Source organism: Eucalyptus grandis, chromosome 3 (genome assembly GCF_016545825.1).
Source record: "Eucalyptus grandis isolate ANBG69807.140 chromosome 3, ASM1654582v1, whole genome shotgun sequence".
In the NCBI taxonomy this organism is placed as follows: domain Eukaryota; kingdom Viridiplantae; phylum Streptophyta; class Magnoliopsida; order Myrtales; family Myrtaceae; genus Eucalyptus; species Eucalyptus grandis.
This window is the reverse complement of record NC_052614.1, coordinates 19,386,857-19,399,891: the sequence shown is the minus strand read 5'-3', so window position 1 is coordinate 19,399,891 and position 13,035 is coordinate 19,386,857. Positions and strand designations below refer to the sequence as shown.

General features: G+C 39.3%; 1 protein-coding gene across 1 annotated transcript; it reads right to left on the bottom strand.

Moving 5' to 3' along the window:
- Positions 1 to 1,797: 1,797 nt before the first annotated feature.
- Positions 1,798 to 4,778, bottom strand: LOC120291080 (DNA-directed RNA polymerase I subunit RPA12-like). The gene is made up of 5 exons (XM_039307996.1): positions 4,739 to 4,778; positions 3,045 to 3,085; positions 2,196 to 2,255; positions 2,046 to 2,102; positions 1,798 to 1,927 (listed from the first exon to the last, which is right to left on the bottom strand). Exons 1-5 carry the CDS (start codon positions 4,773 to 4,775, stop codon positions 1,853 to 1,855), a joined length of 270 nt encoding a protein of 89 aa, XP_039163930.1. The 5' UTR covers positions 4,776 to 4,778; the 3' UTR covers positions 1,798 to 1,852.
- Positions 4,779 to 13,035: the final 8,257 nt, after the last annotated feature.

The window sequence follows — 13,035 nt, the reverse complement described above, 5'->3', positions numbered from 1 at the left end:
AAAGATGATAATATATTAATGGGTTTGACGATGGCAATTGGTAACCTTGTTATTTGATTGGTATTTTAGTTGGTCGAAAAAGAAGTTATCGGTTGCGTTTTACTTTAACAATGGTTTTTCAAATTTATTATTAATTATTCAAATTAACCACGTGCCGAACAAAATTCCCATTTTGGCTATCGGAATTTAAGAAATCTGCAACTTACCCAGCTTCGCGGCGGGTGCAGTGCAGATATAGTGCCAAGTTCATCCAAACATTAGCCAGGATAATAGGAAGAACAGTTTGGATTGCTGCTCGTGGGACGGTGTCGCTTGCAATGATGTAACAGCCGGCTTCGATCCTTCACTCAGCTGTTTTTAGGGTTCCCACCATTCTGATAACTCACTTTTCACACTTCGCCAGCTTCGGAGCCTCAACCTAGTTGTTAACAATTTCCGTGCCTCACCACTTTACTTGAACTAAGGGCGTATACTGAATCGAGATGCCTCAATCTCTCTTGTTCCAATTTTTCAAATCTAAATACTATTGAAATTTCTTACTTTTCTAAACTTGTTTTACTTGATCTTTCTTCAAACATTGATGGTACATACTACATATGTGACACACCATCTTAACATTGAAAAAACAGATTTCGAAATGCTTATTCAGAATTTACCAGAGTTTAGAGAACTTAGACTTGATTTAGTAGACATGTCTAATGTTTCGTCTTTGTTCCTTCATGAATTTATCCTCCTCGATGTTTTCCAATGTGTCCATGAGCGATTTACAAGGGGAACTTCTGCACGATGGATTCCGCTTGATAGACCTCCTCGATGTCAATTTGAAGTTCATTGACATCATGGTTTCTTCTCTGAAGTCCAATTGGAGCAAGTATCTTGAATGCTTAACCCTCCTTGTATACAAGCAACTCGGACAAAATACCCTATGTGACCGGGGAATTGAATTTTACATTTCTAGGTCCCGAGACTTTGGCATTTTCTTCCTGCAACTTGACCAAGCTTTCTTTTTCTCTGAACTCTTCCAAAAAGCTAAGAGAATTAGATTTCTCCATAAATAGAATCTGTTGTCAGATATCGAAATCGTACTGGGATTAGGGAAAGAAACATTATAGTATCTTGATATTTCTGGTAACCATGTCAAGGGAAGTATACATCAATTTCCCTGGAGAGAGTTCGTCGCTGTTGACCTTAATGACAACGTACTACTCGAAGGGCTGCTTCCGAATCCACCACTCCCTTTACTCATCTTTCGGGCCACCGGAAAATCACTCCATTGAGAGATTCCATCTTCCGTCTGCATGTTAAGCTCCCTTGATACTCTGCACCTGGCTTGTAAAAATCTCTCTGGCGCTATTCCGAATATTTGAGAAATTTAACAAACCTCGGAACTAGACGTGAGTGCCGTTAAATTTTTTTCTTTGAAGTTAGAGTGCCATTAAGTTTGAATGGACATTACTGCAGTCTTTAGATAACTGTGCAGGATCGTTCGATCTAAATGTCTGTCACAACTAAATCAGTGATCCTATGGCCATGAACTTTAGTCTCACTGATGATTTAGACTCAATGGTTGAATTTATCCATAAAGAAGCTAATGGTGGTTTCGGACACAAAACAGCCCTATGGGCTTTTGCTTAAGGGGTTCTTTTCATCTTCTCTTGAGCAATAAGTGAGCTTAGCCCACTTGATAACAGCAAGAGAAATTGCTCCAGTGAAACTCTAGGAAGCTCATTCTGGAAATTCTACAACGAGATGCACAAGCTCGAAACAAGATACTTAGCAGTGTAACCATCGCCATACGGTACAAAGCCTCCCGCAGATTCAAAATTGCATAATAATCTGATAAGTCATACAGTTAGTTTTCCGTAATAGTATCCCTGCATTTGGTACAAGTCATAAATGTAGTTTGCCCTTCATCTGCCGATCTCATCTGCAACGGGTCAGAAATTAAGGAGGAATGAATGACGAGAAAAGGGAAGACGGGAAATACTTGTGTTAGGGAAGATTGCTGTGAGAGAGAATATCGGCGAGCTGAAATTGTACATTACCTGCTTCCGAGTATACTCGAATTCATCGTTGCCACATTTTTCACACTTCCGAGTTATCTGAGAGGCAAGGCCGATATAAGAGAACATCACAATCGGTTCACAAAGAAAACATTATGCCGATATACTAATATAGCAGAATGTAGCCACTACCGTTGCCAATTTCAGCTCCCCTTCCTCGAAGGTAGACATGCCAAGCTCCCTCCTTATGTCCTGAGATAAGGTAGATGACCGTGAGATTTTCAAATGTGTGATCCAAAGCATAGGGAAAATTAAGGAGGATATAGCTTTTTCTCAACTAAAGTACACTCTAGGTTTTGCTTCAAAGTAGAAAACATAAAGGTCCATGATTCAATGTGTTAATAAGAAAAGGTATAAGATGAGAATTTTTATTTATTTATTTTTTTGAATCCTCTTTAACCGGACAAAAACAGAAGTCTAGTGACCCTTACCAAATTCACTCAACAATGTCGTGAATTCTACATGATGTGGGCACTATTTGATTCAATAATGTCAGATAAGCCATCAAGAGGTATACGTGTCTATGTTGCAGTGGAACCACTCATCTCTGTTCCTCTCATTCTCAGCATCAGAGGTCAGTAATTGGAAGCAACAAAAGGTAGCTGTGAAAAATTAAGCTTCGCTAACAACAGATAGCCACATATTTAGGTTGTGGCCAGCGAATCCAAAGCCTTCTAGAAGCTAGAAAACTTGATTTGATTTTTTCCATCATGAGTAGGAGTTCACATTTTTGCCAAGTCGATGCCCTTTTGCAGCCTCAAATGTTCTTTAGGGCTGAAGAGTCACCATAGCCATTCAAATTTCTAGCATTTTCTATATTTGATGGTCACTCTAAAAATAACTACCTAGGCAGTAGAACATGATGAAATATAACTATATCCTCTTAAATTGTTGAACTAGTAGAACACGTATGCACCTAACTCGTGATTCTAAGACCCAACAGAGTGCATGCATCAATCAGTCAGCTAGTTCAAGACATACCTGAGCGGTTACTCTGTACTTAATTTCTCTTCCAGCAATATCTGAGAGCAAAGCCATCAAGAAGGCACGTTATTGAGAAAAGTAGAAATTGACTCGAAGAGCAAAATGGTAAGGTCTAATAAATAGGTAACTGGCAGCTAATATCCGAAAAAATAGCATTAAAAAGGGAAAAAGCCACGAAAAACCTTGAACTTTGCCAAAAGTGACACATTTACCCTAAACTTTTTTTTTGTGACGTGAAAAACTCCCATCAATGGCATTTTTGTCTTTTTATTCTGTTTTTTCCTTTTTCTTTTTTTTTTCTTTTTTTCTTCTTCTTCCCTCCGCCGGCCATGGCGGAGCTAGCGGAAGGAAGCCGGCGTCCGGCGAGGGTCGCCCTCGTCGGCGTCGGGTGAGGGTGGCCCTTGCCGGCGTCGAGCGAGGACGGCCCTTGCCGGTGTCTAGCAAGGGCAGGGACACCTCGCCCGACGCAGGCGAGGGCGGCCCTCGCCGGCGTCGAGCAACCCTCGTCGGCGTCGGGTGAGGACGGCCTTTGTCAGATCTCGGCGAGGGCACCCCTCGCCTGACGCAAGCAGGGGCGACCCTCGCCTGACGCCGGCGAGGGCCGCCCTAGCTCGAGGCCGGCGAGGGTGACCTCGCCCGAAGCTGGCGAGGGCAGCCCTCGCCGGACGCCGGCTTCCTTCGCCGGTCAGATGGCGGAGGGAAGAGAGAAGAAAAAAAATGAAAAGACCAAAATGCCCTATAATTTTGGGGTAAATGTGTCACATAACGAAAGTTCAGGGTTTTTTGTGTCACAAAAAAAAGTTTAGGCTAAATGTATCACGATTGACAAAGTTTGCGGTTTTTCACGTAAAAAAAAAAATGTTTAGGGTAAATGTGTCACTTTAAGCAAAATTCAGGGTTTTTTTTGTGGCTTTTTCCCCATTAAAAACACACAATAACTGAACCACGGCACCACTCAAAACAAAAAGACAGCAGACATTGTCAGATAATGGGACGACCATGCTAAGATACGCATCTCACATTAGTGGTTTGACTTGAAATGGCTATTTTTTCCCCAAACTAGTGATCTTGAGTGTAACCAGTAACAAATTCTGCGAAAAGCCTGGAATTATTTACGCCAGCACAATAGTATCTCCAAGTTCATATTAGCCAGTATATAGGTAGGGTGGCTGATCACACCTTTCACTGCCATAGAAAGAGTTCCTCTCCAGCCTTTTCCTTTTTTTTTTCTCCTCAATTATCAAATTCTCAGGGTGCCTCTCAACGGATCATTATCCTCATCATCCCAAATCAAGAACTAAGATAATTCTAACCAATACAAACTTACAAGGGGTTGTCCCAAGGTATGCATAAGGCTCAAAATGGAAAATTTGCAGATGGAAAGATGGAAATTTTCTGATATCCTAGGCAAAGAAACTATTTATTTCCGATGCTTCGCCAAAAAAATAAAATAAAATCAAATCTTCGCAATATAAAAGAACAATGGTGAACAATGCCACTATAAGAGCATAACACAGAAACGGAAGGACACAACAGCCTAACCCGAGAAGCAACACTTGACAATCTTGAGACTTAGCATAAAATTCAATCTCATGTCAACTTCAAGACCAATAAAAAGAGACTCCAAAAGTAGAACCACCTCTATAATTATTAATCACGTATACTGAGCGATTGAAAAAGGAGATCCCAACCTTTAGTACTCCGCTTAAAATTACACAAAGGGCACATTGCAAACTTGACCGAACTTCATGTAAGCATCGTCCCACAGAAGTCGCAAAATAAGAAGTCACGATCTCGGGAACGCGCTATGAGTTAGCCTATAGAGGACAGCTCAAAATCAAATTTTTTTCCTCCTCTTTTTCCCTTACAACAGCCGAAAGCATACAAAGTCATACGAAGGCATCGCCTGCAAAAGAAGCATTCCAGAAAAAATTGACATGTCCCCAAACTACTCTACTTCTTAGAGTCCGAGCCCTTCGATAGCTTCAAAGGGAAGACGAGACTCACCTTTGTGTCCGGCGGCGGCGGAGCTGGTTGCTGCGAAGAGAGAGAGAGAGAGATGGAAAGAGGTCCGGCGACGGCGATGGCAGTGGTGGCGGCGGCGATTGCTGCAGCGAGAGGGCGCGACTGCGCTGCCGGGGATGGAGGCAGAGAGGGTGAGGTCAGAGGGAAGAACCGTTCATGTTAAGGCCTAAAAATAAATAGACGCGATCTATGAAATTGTTTTCTCTTTTTCTTTTTCAAATTATTACATACAATTCGAATCTTCATCAATACACATGCATCAAAATCCAAATTTGTTTATTTTAGATTTTCATATCAATATGTAAATCATAGAATAATTGTGTCATTATACTTAATTTAGATTTTAGACAATTTTCTCTTCTTGTATATTTAAGTTTCATGTAATACTTACATCCTAAAATACTAAAAGTAAAAAGATGTTGCCTCTAATTATCCAATACATTATTTTGTCAATATTTTTTATTTAATTTCTCAAGTTATCAAAAGAATCATGTACACGTTGTTGGGAGTCAAGTTGACTATTGTACATGATATATAGCAAAAATTATTGATGTTAGTATTGATCATGTCACATAACACTGTTTACATCAGCAATTTTCGAATGGACTTAATTGATATAATGTAAAAATATTTAGCATTTAATTATATAATTGAAATGTTTAAAATTGAATTCATTGTTGTATAATAGGTTTAAGATTTTTTTGCTAATTTCTTCATCATATAAATATCTCACTCTCAAGGTTTGGTATTTGGAGTTTATTTTGTGTCCCCTCCACTAAGCTATGTTTCTAAATCGTTCATTGAATTCTTTCATCATTACAGCGTTGACATTTAATATTCATTTACCAAATACTAGTACTAATAACTTAGTAATCAAGTGAATTCATGTTGTGAATGTTTTTTTTTTTTTTGGGATCAAAATGTTGTTTGTAAGTTGATATCCATTGTGATGCTTGCAATGTAATTAGATTGTCACCTTATTTGAGTTGAATTTTATTCCATACGATTTGACAACCTTAGAGATTCAATTCAGTAATTACGCAAGCAGCGAAATCTCAGACTAACTTCTTTGTGAAAAATATTATACGAATTGCACTTTTGTTATCAGCGGCAGGGGAGCATGTAAATGGGGAAAGCTACTGTAGGTAGAACAACTTTGATGGACAAATGCTTTGGTAGGTAAACTTTCTCAAGCATGTCTTCCAGAACTGGTAATGGGTAGTTGTACAAAACAGGCTTTTATAAAGGCTAACTATAGAAAAGACAAATCTATGAACAGGGCAATATAATTTTGTCGGCTTCACGGTATATTTATACGTAAATAAATTGTCATCTTGGCAGTGACCAGATTACTTCACTGCGCTTAAGAGAGCTTTCTGACTGAAGCGATGTTTTGGTCTCAAAGTGGGATATAAGTTGGCTCTGGTAGCAACAGACATTCTTGGGGTTTTTCACAAGTCAAAATGCTTTTCTCAAAAATGTACAATGTGATGTTTCTGTGATGACATTGCATTAATATTCTTATATTGTACCTTACCCATGTTATGTTGGGATGGCTGAAACAGATAGGTACTTTGGAAGCTGTGGTTGAGGAATGTGTTGGTGAAATTCTTAATGAAAACAATTCCAAAGTAAGTTGCAACGACTTTGGAAGATGTGGTTGAGGAATGTGTTGAAGAAATTCTTGATGAAAATGATTCAAAAGTAAGTCCATCAGACTTTTTATGTGATCATCTGGCATTTACGAAGTGTAGTGCCTGCTCGTAGTCGAAGCTTCTACTTCAGTTCAGATTTATTAGCTTTTCTTGAGCTCCATGAGTACAGGCACCTTTCAAGGCATTGCAAAGAAAACAAGAGTAAAGCCACGCTGTCACTTGCAAAATCAAAGTCAGTTTCAATCTGGATAAGATTAGAACCACAAACATGACAGAGGGTTGGAGCAGTGACTTCAATGGTGTGCGTAGTATGTTAGGACAAGTATTATCTCCAGTTGCAATGTGTTTCACCAGCAGATACAAAAAAAGTGGCTTCATGAAGAACAAGACAGAGGAAGTTCAAAATTTGATCCTAAAGAGCAGCAAGCTGCCATTTTAGCTTCGCTTCAGTTATGGCATTAATTAATATCCAAGAATCAAGTTTCTTAAATGGCTCTCCGATAATGACACATTTAGAATAATGTGGTGAACTGACCCAGGCTTTGTAATTCTCTCCGATTTAGAATAGGACTCCTCGCGCTCGCTTTCTCAATACAGACAGACTATCAAAAAGAAGTATAATAATCAAGTGTGAGATTTAAACTCGAAATTGTTATTTCCACGAGCCAACAGATATGACATGATGCTGAAACATTTCTTTGCATACATCATTGAATTTGCTATTCTACAGAATTTTATTCCCAGTGATATCTTGGGTATAACAGGAGGAAGTCGAGAAGAAAACCTGGCTAGTGACAATTTGATCAGATAGAATATTTGATGTTGACGATAACACAGCCATCAATCAGCTTTCAGAAGAGCTGAATATCAAAATGCCAGAGGTAACATCGTCACTTTAGTCCTATGATTTGTACCCGAGAGTCTTCATTGCTTGTATCTGCCTCCGGAGCTTTGGATCCTTTTCCGCTCATCTCTGCTTGAAGTAATCTATCCTTTCAAACACAGCATGGGATTTAGAGTTTGAATGGGTAAGGGGAGATCTCTGCTTAAAACTGTGCTAAAGCTTGCTTGGAATGGGGCTATCTATCATATTTGGTGGGAGAGAAATGATGTCTTGCATGATCATGTTGTTCCTCAGATTATTCGAGTCATTAGGTCGGTCGTTTTCTCTGTCAGGGTTCGATTCAAGCCGTGTTGCAGGAAACGAATTTGTTTTTGACAGATGCAGATGAAGCTTCGCGTTCGAGATGGGGGCATTGGGCTGTGGTTGATAAGAGCAAATCTGATTTTGGGCTTTGGAGAAATTCTGGATGTTCTGGCGAGCCCTGTGAATTTGGGTTTGTAGGTTGTTGATAGATTTGTAAGTCGTAAGGACTTGGTACCATTATTGTGATATTGGGCTTGTATATGGGCCTAGTCCGTCCAGTTCACCTCAGAAGTTTTTTTTTTTTTTTTTTTTTTTTTTTTGGTCGGTAGTTCACCTCAGAAGTTGAGCAACGAAAGGGTTACCAAAAATGTTAACATGAAGATTCTAGACATGCTAATCCTCCATAGATCTTGATATTCTGTATATATAAACCATCATGCACATGAGATTAAATTTCTCATGCTCCTCTTGTTTGCCCTGATAAGAAAAGACGGCTGGGAAGATGAGGAGACTTGAGGGTAGAAAAGGACATAATGGCAATTTAATTAGCACTTGATTTATTTCAATGATTTTAAAGTCTGTCTCTCTGTAATTATTTGCATTTGTGCATTCAATCTTGTCATTGCATTGAAACACTTCACAAGAGTTTAAAATTCTCATGGGGCAACTCCATATAAGCTTAGAGCTTGATCATGTAGAAATTTTAGGGAGTTTACTTTGTCTTGAGAGTGATTTAGAGGATATACATACATATATCTCAAAGTAAGAAATCACCGACTCTTCTACTTAGCTAACGTTAATAGTCCCTACCATGATTTTTTTTTTTTTGGTCGGTCCTACGCTAATCTTACTCTAACACTCACTCTCAGACTTTTGCCATGCCTCCTTACAGAGCGTGGGAGTCGAAACCTACTCCTGAAATGAAATCGTTCCCACCCCAATCCCCCCTGATTAATGACTGAAACGAAAAGTATAATACATTAGTAATTTGTCATCAAACATAACTGGATAAATTAAGTTGGGCAAGGGAAACTATTATAAGCATATTGATCCATGTAGAAAAGCAACTAATAGGATGAGGGGACTATCTTGAATTATAATTAATTGAGTGATTAAAGGATGCCATCGGTCCGAAAATTGTTGGAAGAAAAGACAACACTAAATAAATGACAATGTTTCTCTGCAGATGACAATGGAAGTTACACAATGAAAGACATACGACAACCGTGAAGAACAATGCATGGAGGCTTGCCCCGACTTTTGGCTTATAAAAAACGGAGGAGACTTGACTTTGCAAGTTGGATGGATGAAATAAAAAGCAGAATGTGGACGACCTGAGTGCATTCTCACTTTTTGTGAAGCCACTTTCTATTCCCCGTAATTAGGACGTTGTCCTATAGAATAAAGTGTGTTTACGATACTTTTGCCATGCAAAGACTGACTTTCTGACTTAGAATATGAAAGCGTGGGTCATCAAGAGTCAATTCGCATGAAAAAATTGATGATGATTTGATTCTTGGTTTTCACGTTCCACCAAGTCCAACACAATTGATTTCGCACGGCAAACATTATTTAAAAAAGAAAAGTAGGATGCCAATTAAATTGCCAAACATGCCTTCAATTATTGGGGCTTCCCCAGTTTCATTTAACTAGACGTTTGTCGTCTTCTAGTCTCTGCGGCTGATGGGCGGCTTGGCAAGTGCAGAGATATCCCAAACCTGCAATTCTTGCAAAATCCTCTTCAATCATGCATCCTTCTACCGTGGAAGGTGGGGTGGCGTCAAATCCTCATCCAACCGAGCAAATATGCAGACCTTTTCACAAGGACTTTATGCAGGTCTTTGGATTTCGCCCCGAAATTTAAGCTAAGACTAGACTCTATGGTAGGAGGAATAAAGTTCCCGGAAATGACGGAAAAGATTCCCACGTTATTGCTTAAGGCAATTCCATGACTGTCAATCCTAATCTTTGGACCAATTGTTGATCTTTACTGTCTACTTGGGTTGACGAGGACAGGGACCGCTGCCCCTCAGAGCTGCTTGCCTTTTTGTCTGAATTTTATCAAATACGTATCACTTTATGAAATCATCGCAGAAAATTTTTATATCTCACCCTCATAACTAGGTACTGAAGTTTACTTTATGTCGCATCTCCTAAGCTATGTTTCTACCTTCTTCATTTCTTCTTCCCTCATCATTACTGATTTGATTTTTAACATTCATTTGCCAATTACAAAGTGGATACACAAGGAGATTTGACTTGACAGTCATGCATAGTGGTAACTCAGTAATCAAGTGAATTTATGTTGGGTATATTCAGCGGTACGTAATGATCGCTTTGACTTTGAATCAAACTAATAACAAGTGAAATATATTTGACATAGTTGCAGTTGCGCAGCAATGTAATTATGATGTAAAGTGTTGTGATTTGTGTATTTGGTAATGCATTTTTTAAGGTCATGGCATCTTAAAGTTGTGAGGCAATTCTTTAAAAGTTGAAAGTTATTATTGTAGCCCTAAAACGTTTAACAAGCACATTATTAAACTTAAAAGGATATTGGAGATTCAAAGTCATCTTAGTGGAAAAATTCATAAATGAAGGTCTCTTTATAATGAATTTTCATAATTTGTCCTAGAGCTATACATATCTTTTGAAATGAAAATGCCATGGCAAACTTGACTAACAAACCTTTCAAGAAAAGTAGAGAAAACTTTCACATCGTATATATGCAGAGCCAAGTAGATAAGAATTTTCCACACCCTAGTGACCCACCAAGACAATCAAGGGAATCAAAGTTGTGACCCAGTAATGTCATCTCAAGGAGACTTTGACTCCTTTGCATTAAACTTTAACTGCACTGCTGTCCAGAGCAATTGTGCTCGACCAAAAAACGTGGAATTCTACCAAATATGAATGGGACTTTGCCAATATATTTCGAAGTCTCTAAGCAATATTAGTCCGACCAACAGAACCTATGGAACGGGCAACGCGTTGTGAGCCTATGAGCAGTCACTTCCACACTCTAGAAGGGCTGGATAAACTGAGGTGCTCCCCTGCACATGCAAGAGTGAATAATGGGGTGGATCTGACAGCTTTTTCTAGTGGGGTTTAAAACTAAAAATGATTACAGAAAAATGGGGAGTCTTATAGCTTTCTCTAGGGGTTGGATCTAGCATATTAACTTAATCCCCAACACTGAGGGCAATTTGAACCCGTTTTATCTACTTGGCTAACGTCAATAATCCCTACCATGACGTTTAATGATTGAAATGGAAAGTAAAAAACGTCGGTAATTTGGTGTCGAACATAACTAGATCAATTAAGTTGCGCGAAGGCAACTGCTATGAGCATGCTAATCTATGTAGAAAGGCAATCATTGTTAGATAAGTATAAGAACATATGAATAGGACGAGGGTACTATCATGCTTGATGCGTATTTTAATTAATCAAGTGCCCGAAGAATTTTATCATCTGAAATTCGTTGGAAGAAAACACGACACTAAATAAATAACAATGCTTCTCCGCTAACGATGGCAATGGAACTCACGCAACGTACGACGTCTGACACCCGCGGAGAACAACTTATGCATGGAGGCTTGCGAAACACGGAGGAGACTTGACTTTGCACATGGGACGTATGAAGCGGAAAGCAGGACACCGACGACATGGGTACATCTAATAATGCCCCTCTTCACTTTTACTAAAGCCACTTTTCTTTTCACGTTCATCAGGAATTTTTTTACCGCAGTTGATTGTCGCCTCAACTCAATCTGAGGCGATAAAAATACAGAGCGTGTCGCCTCCGGCATAACTATGGCAACAAGATCGAATTTCGTTGCCTTAACTGTACCTAAGGCAACAAAAGAACAGTTTCTTTCGTCACCTTTGGCATATTGACGGCGACAAAACTATCTTTGTGGTAAAAACTTTTGCGATCTGAGGCAGCTTTTCTATTAGTGTAATAGATCGATATGGTTGTAGTGGATTGTTAAATCACTTATAGACGTTTCAATAACTTAAAGCAATTTTTACCTATTTCATGGAATAGTAAGATGGAGAAATGCAGTACCGATTGATGCTGGGAAGAAAGCGCTTCCAAGTTACATTCACAAACACGTGCAGTACTCATTTTCTAAAGCACCGAAGTGGGCCTGATCAAAGAATGTCGTAGATAAGAGGGACGATTCTACGATGGAGAATTTATAACCCAATTCACCGACTATGATCTATGACCGGTACTTATAAGATCACTGGAAAAGTTAATGTCACTTTGGTAAAATTACTGATCTATAAATAAATAAATAAAATCACCTTGGATCATAAAAAGTTACCAAATCACGTATGAAAATAACACATGAAAAAAAATTCCTTTTCATTCTGCGTGAAGTGTTCGATGTTAAGCTGTTGCAGTGTTCATCTCCGGCATGTAGCATACGCCCTGAGGATCGGCATGACAAAGCCTACATCGGATATTACTCTGTGTTAATGTTTCTTTCTGTCCGTCCTCCTTATGATTGATATAAAGTAACGAACAATGTGACGAGTTTGGGTCTAGGAAAGAAAAATTATTTTAACTTGGATATTTATTTTACACACTTGTGCACCTGTGACTAAACTAACTTCGACGGAAATTCTGATCTTCCTTAACCATGACAATTTGAGAAATCATTCTGGCTGAATCTTACATGAAATTACCCGCATGTCGACCAACGGAGCTTTTTAGAGCAGGTAACACACGTTGTGGGCCCACCAACGGGCATTTGGAGAAGACTTGTTTCGATGACTTCACACTTGAGAAGGGCTATATAAGTTAAAGCACTCTCCACCACCAATAAACTCACTTGCATACTAAATTACAAAATGGGGTGGCATCAGATCCTCAGCCTGCTCCCTTTTCTCCTTTTCTTACATTCCTCCCTTCCCTTTGCCTCGCCCCTTTGCCCTCCTAACCAATGTGATTCCTTGCTCCATTTTAAAAATTCCTTCGTGCTTGATGTCGTGGCGTCGGACTATTGTCATTCACATTACCCATATTATCCAAAGACAAACTCATGGAACAAGGCCGTGGATTGCTGCTCGTGGGGCGGTGTTACTTGCGACAATGTCACCGGTAACGTCATCAATCTTGATCTCACTTGCAGCACGTTTCATGGCGCTCTTT

Excerpts from the sequence above, each read along its gene's own strand:
- LOC120291080 (XM_039307996.1), bottom strand. The coding sequence starts at position 4,775 with ATGTGCCCTTTGTGTAATTTTAAGCGGAGTACTAAAG. Across the intron at positions 3,086-4,738 it reads TTTTAAGCGGAGTACTAAAG|ATATTGCTGGAAGAGAAATT; the intron begins GTTGGGATCTCC and ends CTTTGCTCTCAG. Across the intron at positions 2,103-2,195 it reads GGGAGCTGAAATTGGCAACG|ATAACTCGGAAGTGTGAAAA; the intron begins GTAGTGGCTACA and ends CTTGCCTCTCAG.